Raw genomic sequence first — 15,872 nt, 5'->3', positions numbered from 1 at the left:
TTTAAACGATCCATGGAGGACAGGAATTGGAGAGACCATCTCTGGAACTCCTGGCTTCATGAGTTATAGCTGCCTGAAAGAAGTGAACTGGAGGTCCAAGTCCTGCACTACTAATAGCTCCTTCACTCAGAGAGGGTGAACAGGCTTTACTCTACACTCATGCACATGAAATTGCTCCTGTCGTTACGGCCACCATCATAGAGGATAGCCACCCAGCCGATCCTCAGTCCTGCCCACAAGGCCAAGTACAGGCTCTGCTGGCAGGTGGCGGAGATGCCGGTGACTGATTGGCTCTTTCTACTGGCCAAATATGTACTGAGCTACCACTCCATGCCCCATAAGCACACCGGGTTGTCAAGTCAAGAAATAAAATAGAACATAAGCCTGCCAAAAGGGCTTCTCCTTGTAGCCACTTGGGGGGGCGTGGGTCTGAGTCACTTCTCTGGGAGCAGGTATGAGAGGAGAGGCTGTTTGCTTCTAGCCTCTGCACTGGGGAATGAAAGGCAGAGCAAAGCCCCGAGTTTGAAGCAGGGTAGCCCTATTAATTTTTGGTAGACCTTACTAAAATATCGTGGTTAATATGACCATGAGTTTAGTTTAGCTTTTCAAACACTTTGGCTCTAAGGAGGAAAGTGTCTGAGGAGGCCTAGGTTGTGGTGTGTGTCAGCTGGGCTGGCTGGCTGTTGAGGAGACCGTGCCTCGTCAAGCCATTGAGGTTTGTTCAGTCGTAAGTGGGGCTGTCAGCTGTGGTCTTTCTGTCAGTGCAGGCTTCAGAGTGTTCAACTACATGTTAAAGAAAGACAAAGCAGACAAGCATAGGCTGTGAATATTAGAGGTGAAAGTGGTGCTTTGTGCTTTCTCTACATTTGCTAAGAAAAATATTGTGGTTAGCATGGCTGTGGCTGGGTGGATTAACGAAGGCGCAATCTACTCCTTCCCGATTTCTTTTCTTTCTTTCTCTCTTTTTTCTTCCCTTTTCCCAACCCAACCAAATACTTTCAACTTTAGGTTACAGTTAAGTCTAAATTGCTGGGTTTAAAGTTTAAGTAAATATGTAGACTAAGTAATAGAAATCCAGTGAGCTTTCGTCACATCATTTTCAAGGTGGTCAGGGAAAAAAAGGTCACCACCTTCCTTCCTCTTCCCCAGCTCCTCAGCTCGGAACTTGGGGGATAGAGAGGGCATTTGCCTGGCCATATACACTGTGTATGTAATTCAACCTTTAGGGTTTTTATTATTATTATTATTTGATAACCTTTTTTGAAAAAAAAAGAAGATTTTTATACAATGAGTTTTGATTGTGTTTTTCTCCTTCCCTAACTCCTCACAGATTGCCCATCCAAATTTATGTTCTTTTTCTCTATCTCTCTCTTTAAAATAAAAATAAATAAATACACAGCAACAACAAAAGAAACACACACAACAACAAAAGCAGGGATCAAGATAAAAAAGCAAAAGGCCAATAAGACAAAAAATGCCCCCAAAAATAAAATGGGACATAAGGTCTACAAAAATACCAATGAGTTCATATAGTGTTGGCCAGCAACTCGTGGGCATGGGGCCTGCCCTGAGTGTAGCTGATATACCCAGTAGGAGTCCATCGGAGAAAACTGGTTTCCTTTACCGGTGGGTATCACTTGAAGTAGCTTCTTGGTTAGGAGTGGGAGCCCATGGGCTTGAACCCGTGCAGGCCCTGTGTGTGCTGTCATCGTCTCTGATTGAAATGTGCATCAGTCCTGCTGTACCTGGAAGGCGCTTTCCCTGCAGTCACCTGTCATCTCTGTCTCTTACTGTCTTCCTGCCTCCTCTTCCACACAGATCCCAGAGCCTTGAGGGGAGGGCTCTGAAGTCATCCCACTGAGGACTTTCCCTCCCGGCACACTGTCTGGTTGTTGGTCTCCGCATCAGTTCCCGTCTGCTATAAGAAGCTCCTCTGATGAGAGCCGGGCGAGGCACTGACCTATCAGAAGACTAGCATGTCATTTGGAGTCAGCTTATTGCTGTTCCTTTAGCAGCCTGTGACTTACCCACCTCAGGTTCTTAGCCACCTCAGCAATGTCAGGCATGGATCTGTCTCTTGGGCGGGCCTTAAATCCAACTAGATGTTGGCTGGCTCCTCCTGTAGCATCTGTACCGCTGCCGTGCCAGTATGTTTTGCAGGCAGGTCACTGTTGTGGGCTGTAGGGTTTGTGGCTGGGTGATAATGCTGATGGCCTTTCTCCTAGCAGGCAGGGACCTTCCAGTACCACGAACACTGTACTCAGTAGGGGTAAAGCTTCTAGATAGACACCAGCTCAGAAATATCTGGGGTAACTAACCAAGCAAGTAGAAAACATGAGAATAAAAACTTAAGATATTTTAGAAAGAATTTGAAGAAGACACCAGAAGATAGAAAGATCTCTCACACTCGTAGATTAATAGGAAAAAATAGTTGTCTGAGTTACTTTTTTATTGCTGTGAAGAGACACCATGACCAAGACAACTGATAAATGAAAGCATTTAACTTAGCGCTCATGGTTTCAGAGGGTTAGAATTTATGCCTGTTGTGATGGCAAGGAGCACGGCAGCAGCCACTGCCCTAGAGCCATAGCTGAGAACTTACATGGCAAGACAACCAGAATGCTGTGGGCTTTCTCACAGACCACTCCCAGCTGACACGCCTTCCTCAACAAGGCTACATGTTTGAATCCTTCTCAAACAGCTCTGCCAACTGGAGACCAAGAGTTCAAACATAGCAACCTGTGGGGGCCACCACCACCAAAATCAATCTATAGATTCAAGGCAGTTACATCAAAATTCCAACATGATTCTTCTCAGAAATTCAACTGTTAGTCTTAATTTCCATTTTGAATTAACATCAGGGTGTGCCCCCAATTCATAACGTGACTATTATAGTCCTTAAGGGGTCTATCTGTACGTGTCAGAGGGAGCAGCGAGGAAGAGGGACAGTAACTCCCTTAGTTGTCCTTAGCTCTAGGACTGGGGATATCTGGTCTTAGGGAACCACTGTATGAAAGAGCCCTCCTGCAGTGGCTAGTTCAGGGTTAGCTTCAGCCAAACCTAACACTGCATACCTTTGCTACCTCTCCTGATGCTTGATGTAGCCAAAACCCTCAGTGTACTTACAGAGCCCGTGGCTCTCGGGTTCTCTCTCTTCTTCGGGCTGGAGTGGAGCTCATTCTATGGATTTACCAGGACACCATGCTCCTCTTTTCTCTTCTTTTCTCTTCTTTTCTCTTCTTTTCTCTTCTTTTCTCTTCTTTTCTCTTCTTTTCTCTTCTTTTCTCTTCTCTTCTCTTCTCTTCTCCCCTCCCCTCCCCTCCCCTCCCCTCCCCTCCCCTCCCCTCCCCTCCCCTCCCCTCCCCTCCCCTCCCCTCCCCTCCCCTCTCCTCTCCTCTCCTCTCCTCTCCTTTCCTCTTCTTTTCTTTTCAAAAAATTATTTATTTTATGTATATAAGTACATTGTAGCTGTCTTCAGACACTTCGGAAGAGGGCGTCTGATCACTTTACAGATGGTTGTGAGCCTCCATGTGGTTGCTGGGAATTGAACTCAGGACCTCTGGAAGAGCAGTCAGTGTTCCTAACCACTGAACTATCTCTCCAGCCCCACACTCCACTTTTTGTTCTTCATAAACTTGGGGGCTTCCCTATGAATAATGTTATGTTCTTCCTGTTAACATCATATTAATAGGTGACATTTCTGTACTGCCTGCTACAGTCATGAGATTAGGCACTGCACCAAGGGTATGCTATGCTGTTCCATTTAGACTTTAAGGGAATAAGGAAAGGGGCCCCAGTGCAGGCTCAGCACTGGAACGTCTCACTCTGATGCCTCAGCAGGAACATCCCCTTATCTGTCTGTCTGTCTGTCTGTCTGTCTGTCTGACCTTCCAGTTACCCACAGTGAATCAGAGTTCACAGGGCTTCTCAAGAACCCTTCTGTGAGGATGATGGTGCCATGAGCTCTTGAGTCCTATTACCCGATCCATTCATGTCCTAGGATGGGGACTGTGTCACTCATGTTCTAGGATGGGGACTGTGTCACTCATGTCCTAGGATGGGGACTTATTTAGTGGTCACTGGTGTCTTCTCCATGAGGAAGCTACTCTCATCATCATCTTACAAAAATAAGAAAAATGAAGCTCAGGTTGGTAATTTGCCTAAGGAACAAAGTTGCATATGGCAGAGGCAGCATGAGCTTGGGTCATTGGATCTCAGCCTGGGATTATGCAGACGATTTAGATCCAAGTCAGACTGAGAGACAGACAGACGTGAACTGCTCTGGAAGCACTGTTTTCTCTCCTGTGTGCCCCAAGGTTCTGTTCCGCCTCATCTACCCGCCCTAATGTTTTCTAAATGCAGTCTTTCTAGGATTAAAACCACACGCAGGTTGCCTATGTTCCGGGCTCTGCTCCTGCCCTCCAGCCTCCCTGCCCCATCAACAGGACCAAAGCCTGAGGCTAGGACTGCGCTTTTCCAGAACAAGTGAAGAGAAGGCAGAATTCTCTTCAGCATGGCCTGGGGTGGCACTGGCCCATACACCATTTAAGCAGAGGAGCCTTTTGGTCAAAGCTGTGTCGGCTCCCCAGGTTCCACATGGAGCAGGGGAAAGTGACTGTGTGGAGGAGCCACGGCTCACTCTGGCCTCCATCTGTGCTCCATATCATCCTCCTTGGCTTTCATCACTCTCTAAAACTCCCCCATCAAAGACTTTACAGGGGCAAGTTAGCTCTTTATGGACATCGTCTCCAGTGACTCTTTGGATATATATAGGTAAAGAATGTGGAAATGCCTGTGGGGTGAACAAGCTATACACACTCCCCAAGTGAAAGTCCAGATTCCACGCAGCGCAGAGGTGTGTTTCCACTTAACTGTAGCAGCGAGCCACTTTCCTGTTCAGGGGGAAAACGGAGCTGTTTGTTGCCTTGTAGAATTAACAGGGCCAAAGTTCCATGTCTTCAGTTTCATTAGTGTGTGAGGTGCCTTCTGCTCGGTGGCAGGCATTCTCCCTACCTACAAGTGGACACAGTGAGCCAGGCGCATAATCCCAGCACTGAAGCAGCTGAGGCAGGAGCATTACAGGTTTGAGGCCAGATTCGGTGCCATGGAGACCCAGTTATTACCAGTGTGTGAGTCGGGCACCCGGAGCCTCCCTGGGGTCTTTGAAGAGTTAAGAGGGTGAGATCATCCTTGCCTGTCTCTGCTTTCTCACACTGAGCCCACATAAGGTACCGACTCCGGTCTGCCAGCTAAGGGCATGCATACGTGTTTTACAGTTTCCTGTTTTCATATATAACATTGTGCTTAGTGTGTTTGTAAGCATGTGTTCGTATACATACATACATACATACATACAGATGTAGATTCCATATGAATTAAACTCCTTGGAGATTCTTGGTAATTTTAAGAATATAAGACAATTCTGAGGCCGGACGTTTGAGAGCCTTTTGGTCTAGGAGCTAAAGCTAAATAACTTTTTTTTGTTGTAGGTGTTTGTTCAGGTTTTATGGAGATCTGAGATTTGATAGCTATATGACAGGGGCTTTGTTTGCCTTAAGTAGGGAATCTGATGCAAATAAGAGTCAGGATAGTTTTTGACCCTTTAGATGTGAAACCCATGTTTAGAGAACATGAATTCTCACATTGCAGAGGATTATAGCTAGGGCCATATTCGGTCTTTGTTACTCAATAGACTTAAATACTAGCTTTTGTTTCTTACTCAATACTACAGGACAAACTGCTTCAACCTCTCAGAGTTGTGTAGACTCTGCTCTGACAGTAGTGTCTGCTTCTGACGCATAGAAGATCATCGGATATATCAGATAATGCCACATCTCTGAGGGATCTAGATTATTCCTACTGAGCAATAGTGTCCCCACTGTGCTGAGCAATAGTGTCCCAACTGTGCTGACTCCTGAGAAGAAGGGATTCCCTTCAATATCTCACAGAGGGCTGTCAAGATGGTTCAGTGGGGAGAAGCCTGTGAGCACACACCAGACAACCAGTTTAGTTCTTGAATCCTATGCATTCAGTGTGATGTGCACATGCACATATATACACATACACTAAATACATCAGAAAACTAAGAGGCTTAAAAAAAAACTCGTAGAAAAGGCAGAACTCCCATTTACATGCCTACTATACATTTACCCCTATATCCTTACTGATAATGTGCTGGAAATGAAAATAAAATAAACTGTTGTCATCCTTTAAAAGACAGTGGATCCAGAAGTCATTTGGAAGTGGGGAGGGTCAGCCCTTTTGTAAACACACTTATTTTGGAGTTGGCTACTTTATGCTCTGTGACACAAACATATTTAAAATTGGAAGTGCTTTCCTTAATTATAGGACCTCTCTATTACACAGGCCCCTCCTGAGACCCAAGGGTACCCCAGCAATGTGTTACATGTTTGTATTGCTCTATCCTGTTGTGTTCTGCAGAGGTTAGATACTCAACCTCTGGTCAAACCAGCTTTCCTCTTTGTCTGTCCTCCTGCCTTGCATCTTCAGTTTGGTGTCTCAGGAGTGGCTGAGACTAGATCTTCCCAAGATTGCCATCTTGATAAGGACAGCAGTGGGAGCAGCCGGCTTAACTTTCCTGGTGTCTCATAACACATGCTGTGTGAAGAGCCTGGGGTCAGTAGACATCGGTACCATACTGACCAGCAAGCATTGGCGTTGTGCTTTGCTAAATGCTATGTTTAGAATAGTGAGTTTATGGTTGAGTCCCTCCAGCCATTCCACAACAAAGTGGGGTTGGAACAAGGAGAGTCAAATTATTTTTCACTATGCTAGAAAATCCCACATAATCAGACCTAGAAATCTGATGCTTGCTCTATACATTGGTTATGCTGAGAAACCAAACCTGGTGAGTCAGGGGAAGAGGGTGGAGTGTTAAGTTAGGAAGGCAACATTCAGTCAGGGATGGGCTATTGGGTAAGTTCAACCCACCACTGGCTGGATATGGTTATACAGGGATGGCAGGCAGCCTCGGGCAGAAGCTGAGTCTCCTAGCAGACCTTCAGGCCAGTTTTGAGTTGGGGTCACTGGTAGAAAAGCAGTTTGCAGAGTATCCGCCAGGGGAGGTAAAGTTCAGGTAGGAAAGCCAAGGCCCTGAGACTGGCAATCTGGACTTTCTGTCCTTGTGTCCCTGTTGGGAGCTGGAAACACTTGAGAATTGGCAGTGCTATAAAGGTTTGTAGAGGATAGTGCCTCGGTGAGACCCTCCCCTCGTACAACTGGTTCCTCTGCATGTCAGAGTCCCTGGTGGAGCTTCCTCATCTGGATGTGACAGGGACAAGGTGCGCTGGCCCTCACAGACCTAGGTGAGTGGTAAAGACCTCTTTTTATTCTTCTTCCAGAATCTCTGTGGCCCAAAATCCGAGTTCCCCTGAAGGTTGTGAGGACTGCAGAAAACAAGCTAAGTAATCGTTTCTTCCCTTACGACGAAATCGAGACAGAGGCCGTGCTGGCCATCGATGACGACATCATCATGCTGACCTCTGACGAGCTGCAGTTTGGTTATGAGGTGAGGCTCTTTTCAGCATTCTCTACAACTGTGGTTGCCAAAGTATCCGTCATGTGCCTAGAGTGGGCTGTGAAGGTATCTTTTAAGTCCTGGGGACCGCCAGTTCTCCAATGACAGCTCTACCATATTGAGAACTCCCAGTGAGAGTCCCAGAAGATATTTTCTGAAGCCTGTGTGTAGCATTGAACAGTCTAATGGATGTTTCCAGGCATCACAGTCTGCCCTGGCTGGTGGGCTCCACAGTAGTGAGAGCATGAGTCAGTCCAGACATGGCAGCGCTGGCAAGCGCTGGGAAGGCGCCCTCCGATGGATGGCCTGCGCTCTGAGCTCTACATGGACAGACTGGCCGCCTGTCTTTGTCACTGCTCCTTTGGGGCAGCTGATGGATTAGGCTGAGTTCAGGGGTTAAGCGTGGAGCAGGCAAGGTCTCCCCAGGGGAAAGTGTCAGAGTCGAAGCCTGTTGTGCAGCAGTGGGAGCTGACGAGCCTGTCAGGGAGGATGTGTGAGAGATGATGCTGGCGACAGCAAAGGCCCATGTCTGACAGAGCCCCGTAGAGAACTCAGCCTCCTGCCTCTGGCTGGCACAGGGGACAGTGCTGAGATACATCCCACGAGCATTCTGCCTTTGGGGGACAGGAACTATTTTCTTTTGTTTTCTCAGAATATGTTGAATTTGGGGTTCTTAAGAAATGAAAATTAAGCCAACCATGGTACTACACCTCGTTCATTCTGGAGGCGGAAGAGGCAGGGAGGCAAAGGCAGGAGGATCTCTCAGTTTGTACATAGCAAGTTAGGGTGACCTGCCTGTTCACCATCTCTGGTTACTGTGAAGGAGGTCAAGAAGGCTAAGCTAAGTGAAACCTGGGTCTTAGCTTAGCCTCCATACAGTGACAGTGACAGGCTTCCCTCCCAGACAACCTTGCTTAGTGCCTGCCACACAGACAACTCAGGAAGCACTTGGCAGAAGCCACAGCCATGCCAGTGCTGTTCCTGTATCTGTAGCCCTCATCATGGCTCTGCCCTCCTCTCCTTGGTCTCTGAGAGGTGCCCATTGGCTTCTCTGTTTAGAGTGTTGGGTGGCAGTGCTCAGCTAAGTGACAGGACCTCTATTGCTTCTAAGTCCCGTCTTCCACTTCGAAGTAAATAAATCAGTTAATAAAAGTAGGGAATTGTGTCAGAGCCCAGAACCGTTTCTTGGCACTGGGCCGAGTCTGTTGGGATTATAGTTTTGTTAGTTTCTGCTCTTCCTCTCACCGGATTTCTCAGGGATGGAGATCTTAGAGAAGCTTCCAGTCCCAGCTAGGCAAGGCTCAGGTGACTTACTACTACCTCTTTTAAAAACCAAGGAGGCCATTACGTCAGAGCTTTGCTGTTTAGTGTTCATTTTTTCCCTCTAGAATGTGAGCACTGGGGCAGGAACCATGGCTGTCCTGTTCATGGGCATAGTCTCCAGTCTGAAGTTCCAATGCAGTTCATTGAGCTCCGCAGTGACGTCTGATGGATGGCTGACCCCCATGGCCGGGGTACATGGGCTCAGTAGGTTACAGACCCTTCAGCATCTGCTCTGTGGTGACTCATCATCTGGATGCATGGTGTGATGAAGCAGAAGCCGAAAGGCTAAACGTGTGTGTGTGTGTGTGTGTGTGTGTGTGTGCTCTTAACTCATATATTATATATTTTGTTATAACAAAATACCCGAGGCAAACTGGCTTTACGTTATCTATTTATTTAGTGGTTTATTTGTTTTATTTTGTTTTGTTCGATATATATGATCTCACGCCCCCCCCCCCCCAGGCTGGCCTCAAACTCACTATGTGATCCTCCTTCCTTCACCTCCCAAGTGGTGGGCATACAGGTATGCACCACCACTGCTGGCTGAATGACTTAAAAGAACAGAAATACAGCTAGCTCTAGATACTCCAAGGCAAGTACCAGAATTGGTTTGCCTCTAGCAAGGACCTTATGATTGATGTTGCAGTGGGAGGAGCATATGTGAGAGAAGAGATCACATGTCAAAACAGGAAGTCAAAGAGCAGTGCAGGGGTCAGGTCTTAAAACAGCTCCTCTCCACAGAGCACTTGGACCCACCAGAGTCCTTTAATTCCTTCTTATGACTGTGCCCCATTGACCTTAGGACCTCCCACCAGGCCCTGTCTCTTAAAGTTCCCATATCACCTCTGAGTTGTTAAACTGAGGGCCAGGACTCTACCGTGTGAACCATTATGGAACAGACCATATCCAAGCCATAGCAGCACCTGCCATGTCACCCCACCATTCTTCCCACAGTATCTAAGGTCTAGAGTAATAAGAACATGAGTCTATGCAAATGCCCGTACACTGATATTCATAGATGCTTTATTCAGTATAGTCAGAACCTGAAGAGAACCAGAGTCTGCCAGTCAGTCCAATGGAGAAGCAGACAGCATCATATCCTGCAATAGGAATCGACCATACAGTAAATAGGGTTTGTTGGAAGAGGGGCTGGGCGGCATTGCATGCTGGGGGTCAGATCCATAGCCAGGCCAACATTCCACACTGAACTATACCCCTAGCCCTCACTAATACATAAGAAAAAACTACTAATCATGCAACAGTGTGGGTATTTTTCAGAATAGTTATGCAGAGTTAATGAAATACGATGAAGAAGAGAACAGAGTTCGAGTTCACCTGTATGAGATTCTAGAAAATGGAGCATGATGACAGATCCTGTCATCCTGACCTGACTCCAGTCCCCAGAGCCATGGTGGCAGGCATGTGCATCCATGCCTGGCCGCTGTTGGTGTTGCTCTTGCTGCTGTTGTTGCTGTTGTTGTTGTCATCGTTGTCACTGTCATTTTTATCTAAATGTTTGGGATCCAACACTCTTAACTTCCTGAGCCATAGCCTTGAATTCTAAAATTTTAAATAAGAAAAGAACAGCCTTGCAAAAAGCATTTTGAGAAAATAACATTGTAGCACTTAAAAACTAAGACTTACTGTAAAGTTGCAACAATCAACACACTGGTATCATTCAAATTTAGACATATAGGTCAGAGAGGTAATTAAGAGTTGAGGAATGGACCACTGTTGTGTGAAGAGTCATGGGGAGAGGAGAAATATCTGGCCACCCCAGATGTGACTGACAGACCAAAGCAAGCATTCCATTCCAGTCTATTTTGATGATCCAGTGAATTTATTTATGGTTACTTACAGTAGCCTGGGCAACTTGTCAGTACTACACTACTGAAGAATGTGCCATTGCTTTGGCAACCATTAACTGCCTATCTATTATTGGGGGAGAGGACAAGCCTCATGAGCCTCTCTTTTCCTTCATGATGAAATGCTAGTTAGTCCATTCTTGTGCAGGTCTTATGTGGGATAGTCACAGCTACTGTGAGCTCAAAAGGTCACTGTTCCACAATACTTAAGCATATGGCTAGATAATTGTCAACAAAAGAGCCAAGTCAGTTCAATGCAAATGATAGGTTCTTTTACTCAATGTTGTTGCAGCATATTCTTATAAATAGGTTTTAAACAACCCATCCCTGATACTGTAGGTAGGTAATATCTAATTCAACGCCAGTAGTACAGGATACACCTATAATCACATCACTTGACTAAAGCATGATGATTACAAGTTTGAGGGGCTGGCGAGATGGCTCAGCCAGTAAGAGCACTAACTACTCTTCCAAAGGTCCTGAGTTCAAATCCCAGCAACCACATAGTGGCTCACAACCACCCGTAAAGACAGCTACAGTGTACTTATGCATAATAATAAATAAATCTTTGGGCCGGAGCAAGTGGGGCCGACTGGAGCAAGCAGAGGTCCTAAAATTCAATTCCCAACAACCACATGAAGGCTCATAACCATCTGTATGGCTACAGTGTACTCATATACATAAAATGAATGAAATCTTTATAGAAGCAGAAGAGGAAGAGGAAGAGGAGGAAGAGGAGGAGGAGGAGGAGGAGGAGGAGGAGGAAGAAGAAGAAGAAGAAGAAGAAGAAGAAGAAGAAGAAGAAGAAGAAGAAGAAGAAGAAGAAGAAGAAGAAGAAGAATTTTCTTAAAAAAAAAAAAACAAGTTTGAAGCCAGAATTGGACTACATAGTGAGTTCCAGGCCAGTGTAGATATGAATGAATGAATGAATGAATGAATGAATGAATGAATTAGAAAATAAAAATTACAAAATACACTTAAAGAAGTAGTTAGGAAAAAAAAACATAGTACTAAATTACTGAATTAGAAAAGAAAGAAGTCTAAAACTAGTGACCAAAAAGGAACTGAGGAAAAAGAAAACCTTGAGGCAAGTGAGAAAAGGGAAAGGATACAAGTAAGCAAGCATTAACGGCAGTAAAGTAGAAAACTGACCAACCTAGGAATTAACATGGCCAAACTTGGCTCTATGAAACCATTAACAAAATAGGTAAACTCCCAAGGTTGGCCAATCAAAACAAAAACAAAAACAAAAACACAAATTGTCATTATCAGGAATTGTAATAGTTTCATTATTAAATCTTCCCTCTTCCCTCTTCATTCTCTCTCCTCCCCTTCATTTCTCCTTCCCCTCCTTTCATCCTCCTTCCTCCCCTTCTATTTCCACATCCTCCTTTCCTCCATCTCTCCTCCTGCTCCCTCCTCCCCATCTTTTTCCTCCTACTCATCCTCCTCCTGTCATGAAGAACATGAAGCTCCTTCACCACACACACCCCAACCATGATGTGTTGTCCAGTTCCTGGAACCATGCAACTGTGGGTTGAAATCTGGGCAGCCATGAACCAAATAAACCCTTCCTAGTATAGATTGTTTCTGTCAGGCATTTTGTCTCCTCACTGAGAAAAGTAACTAGTACAGAAAATCGGTACAAGGAGTAGGGTTGCAGCTTGACTGAAGCCGGCCATGTGACTGATGGGCCTTTGGAGCAGGTTTACATGAAGATTTGCAGGAATTTGGAGAGCTAGAGAAGCTCCTGCATGGTGTGTGCAGAGCTTTATGGGCTGCTCCAATGGATGCCCAGAAGAGCAAATCACTGACAGGAAGGCAGACAAGAAACCTGACTTCATGAGGCTTCAGAGGAATAAAGTCTCTGTCTAGAATTAAACCAAAGCCATTTATGTTACATTCTTGCAAATAATTTGTCTACATCTTTCTCTGTACTCAAACTTGGTAGAGAAAATTTCAAGACAGTGTATTATTCAGACTGTGAAATGGCTGACGGTAGCTGCTTTCAGCCAGATTTACAGCCAGGATCAGTAACAAAAAGCAGAGTAAAAGCTTTCACTGCAAAAAACACTGCAGTCTGGCCTGAAAAAGAAATAGTTTGAAAGTTGCAGACAAAGAGGGTATGGCTGTTAAAGAGATTAGTATCATTAGGAAGAAGCCAGGTTCTTTGTGCTTAGACAATAGAAAGAGGAATTGGCCAGGAGTTACTCACCACAAGCTTCCAAGATAAAGAGTTGTAAACTTGTTTATAAGACTTTTCCTTACCCATTCTGACTGGTGTGAAGTGGAATCTCAGGGTTGTTTTGATTTGCATTTTCCTGATGATTAAAGATGTTGAACAGTTTTTTTAGGTACTTCTTAGCCATTTGATATTCCTCAGTTGAAAATTCTTTGTTTAGCTCTTCACCCCAGTTTTAAAAAGGGTTATTTGGTTTTCTGGAGTCTAACTTCTTGAGTTCTTTGTATATATTGAATATTAGCCCCCTCTCGGATTTAGGATTTGTAAAGATCTTTTCCCAATCTGTTGGTTGCCTGAATATGTAGCAGAGGATAGCTTAGTTGGTCATCAATAGAAGAGGCCCTTGGTCCTATGAAGGTTCTATGCCCCATTATAAGGGAATGCCAGGGCCAGGAAAAGGGAGTGGGTGGGTAGGGGAGCAGAGGGAAGGGGAGAGGGGATAGGAGATTTTCAGAGGGAAAACTAGAAAAGGGGATAACATTTGAAATGTAAATAAAGAAAATATCTAATAAAAAAGAGAAAATAAATATTGTACTGCTATAAATATCCCAGCATAAAAACAATAAACAAATAGATATATAAATTGATAAATTTGTATTTCAAAACCACCTGGAAAAAAAAAGACTTTTCCTTGACAAGAGCATGCCTACAGGGCTACCATAGAGCCTTGTTTTAGTGGAAGACCTGACTCTGTTTTTGCAGAGATGAAGAGTTGGGGGAGGCACCAACCCACCATTCAGGGGAATGCTGAGGGGCCGATGTGTGGAAGATTTGATATTCCAGCTAGAAGTGCTAAGAGGGCAAGGAAAGTTGCTGTGAGTGTGATACTGAAATATAGTAGAGACTCAAGGGTGTTGAAGTTACCAGAGACACAGGCATTGCACACGACAGGGCCATGAGGAATGCAGACAGCAAGGTGGTAGAGGTAGGTAGCCTATTGGAGCACACATCCCACTGCCACATAGCCAGGGTAGCAGATAAGGAACTACAGAAAGTAGCATTTGCCTTTTTGCATCTTTCTTTGATTGTTCATGCCGCTTCCTATATTTCTGGGATGGAAATGTTTATTCTGTGTCATTGTAACTTGCTGTTTGCTTTACAGCTCATGGCTAAGCGTTTGCCTTGAGTCATAGAGGAGACTTTGAACTTTTAAACAATGTTGACACTGTTTAGACTTTGGGGACTCCTGGAGATGGAGTAAATAAGTTTTTGTTATAAGATGGTCATGAGCCTTTGGGCCCTGGGGCAGAATATTATGGCTTGGCTATGAAGTGGGCCTACAGGCTCTAGGGTAGACACTTGGTTCCTAGCTGGAAGTGCTGTTTGGGAGCTTGTGGGCTCTTTAGAGAGTTGGGCCTAGGTTGAGGAAGTAGGTCACTTGGCATGTTCCCAAGGGACTCCTTTTCCTCCTGCCTCTTTCTACCCTCTGTTTCTGTGGCTGTGACATTTTACCTCTGCTTGTAGGCTCACAAAGCCATAGCTTGAAATCCAAGAAACTGAACCAAAAATAAATCCTTCCCCCTTACATTCCCCCTTCCTCTCTCAGGCATTTCTAGGTAAGATATGAGAATGAACAGCTAAGCTTTGAAGATTTTGAACGCAGATGTAAGTCTTTAACTTTTAAGAAAACTTTATAAAATATATATGGAAGTTCATAGACAAGTATAATTTAAAGACTATGTTAAATTGAAGGTGGGTGGGTGGGTGGATGTGTATGTATACACATGCACAAGTTCAGGGTATGTGCAAATGTATGTGTGGATATGGGTATATGAGTGCACATAGTTGTAGAGGTTAGAGGTCAACCCTGTGTGTCATCTTCAACTACCCTCACCTTGTTTATAGACAGAGTCTTCTAGTGAGCCAAGAACCCAGGTCTTTGTCTGGGTGCTGCTAGTGAGCTCCAGGGGTCCCTGTGTCTGCACACATTAACTCCCTGCTTTCTGCGCGTGGTTATAGATGTGATGTGATAATCCAGTTCTCTCACATTCTTGCCGCGGTGACCTCTCAACGTGATGGACTGTAACCTGGAACTGTAAGCCAAATGAGCCCTTTTTCCTTAAGTTGCTTTTATCACAGCAACAGGAAAAAGAAACAAAGACAATGAAATACTGAGAATGTTCCTAAAACTTTTTATCATCTATGCAAAAAGATAATTGAGAGACATCAGCACCCAGGGAGGAAGCAGCTACTGCTGAAAGTGCTCTGATGAGCAGCACGTGCAGGCCAGACAAGGGAAGATGGGGAGCCGCAGCACAGAAGAAGATACAGAGAAGATCAAAGTAGAAACAATGGCACTAAAGCCATAGCTCCTGAATTCAACACTGTGTGGACTTCATAGGAGAATGGCAGAGCGGGAAAGCCAGTGGGCCTGAGGATAATCACTAGCAATTGCTCAGTACCAGCAACAAAATGAGATAAGTTATACAAAACAAAAACAAACAAAAGAAGAGTAGTGCTCTGGGGGCTGATAGACCTGTGGGATACTCACAAAGTATTTAACAGTGCAGTTCACTGGAGTTTCAGTGGGAGAAAAATGAGTAAAAGTATCTGAGGAAATAAAAGCTGACTGGAGGCCCTGCAGGCCGCAGCAGGAGCTGAAGACTTCTACAGTTTATATTCATATCAATTACACAAGCTCAATGCATCATAGCAGTATTCCTGTGTTCAAGTGATTCTCAGAAAACAACATGCGAAAAATGTGTTCATCTGCACAAGCACACAGAGAGGGGAAGGCGCATTCAGATGCTGAACTCTGCTTCTGTAGCTTGGGACAGGCGTCATTGGCGATGATGGCTCTTCCTCCCCTCTTGCCTCGCTCACTTCATCCCCAAGCAGGGCCTCACTGGTGGTCTTGCTTTCCCTTTCCCTGATGCGTCCAGTACCAGTCAGACTTGCTCAGCTG

The 15,872-nt window shown here is 45.1% G+C and overlaps 1 protein-coding gene across 6 annotated transcripts in view; it reads left to right on the top strand.

The window, feature by feature from the left end:
- The window catches only part of Ext2 (exostosin glycosyltransferase 2), a 126,938-nt gene that overhangs the window by 84,883 nt on the left and 26,183 nt on the right, over positions 1-15,872 (top strand). For all 6 annotated transcript variants that reach the window (NM_010163.3, NM_001355075.1, XM_006498733.4 and 3 more), the window contains one exon: positions 7,362-7,528. In NM_010163.3, the coding sequence (NP_034293.2) occupies positions 7,362-7,528 (167 nt within the window). The remainder of the gene's footprint in view (positions 1-7,361; positions 7,529-15,872) is intronic.

Source organism: Mus musculus, chromosome 2, assembly GCF_000001635.26.
Source record: "Mus musculus strain C57BL/6J chromosome 2, GRCm38.p6 C57BL/6J".
Lineage (NCBI taxonomy): Eukaryota > Metazoa > Chordata > Mammalia > Rodentia > Muridae > Mus > Mus musculus.
This window is presented reverse-complemented; position numbering and strand designations above follow the sequence as displayed.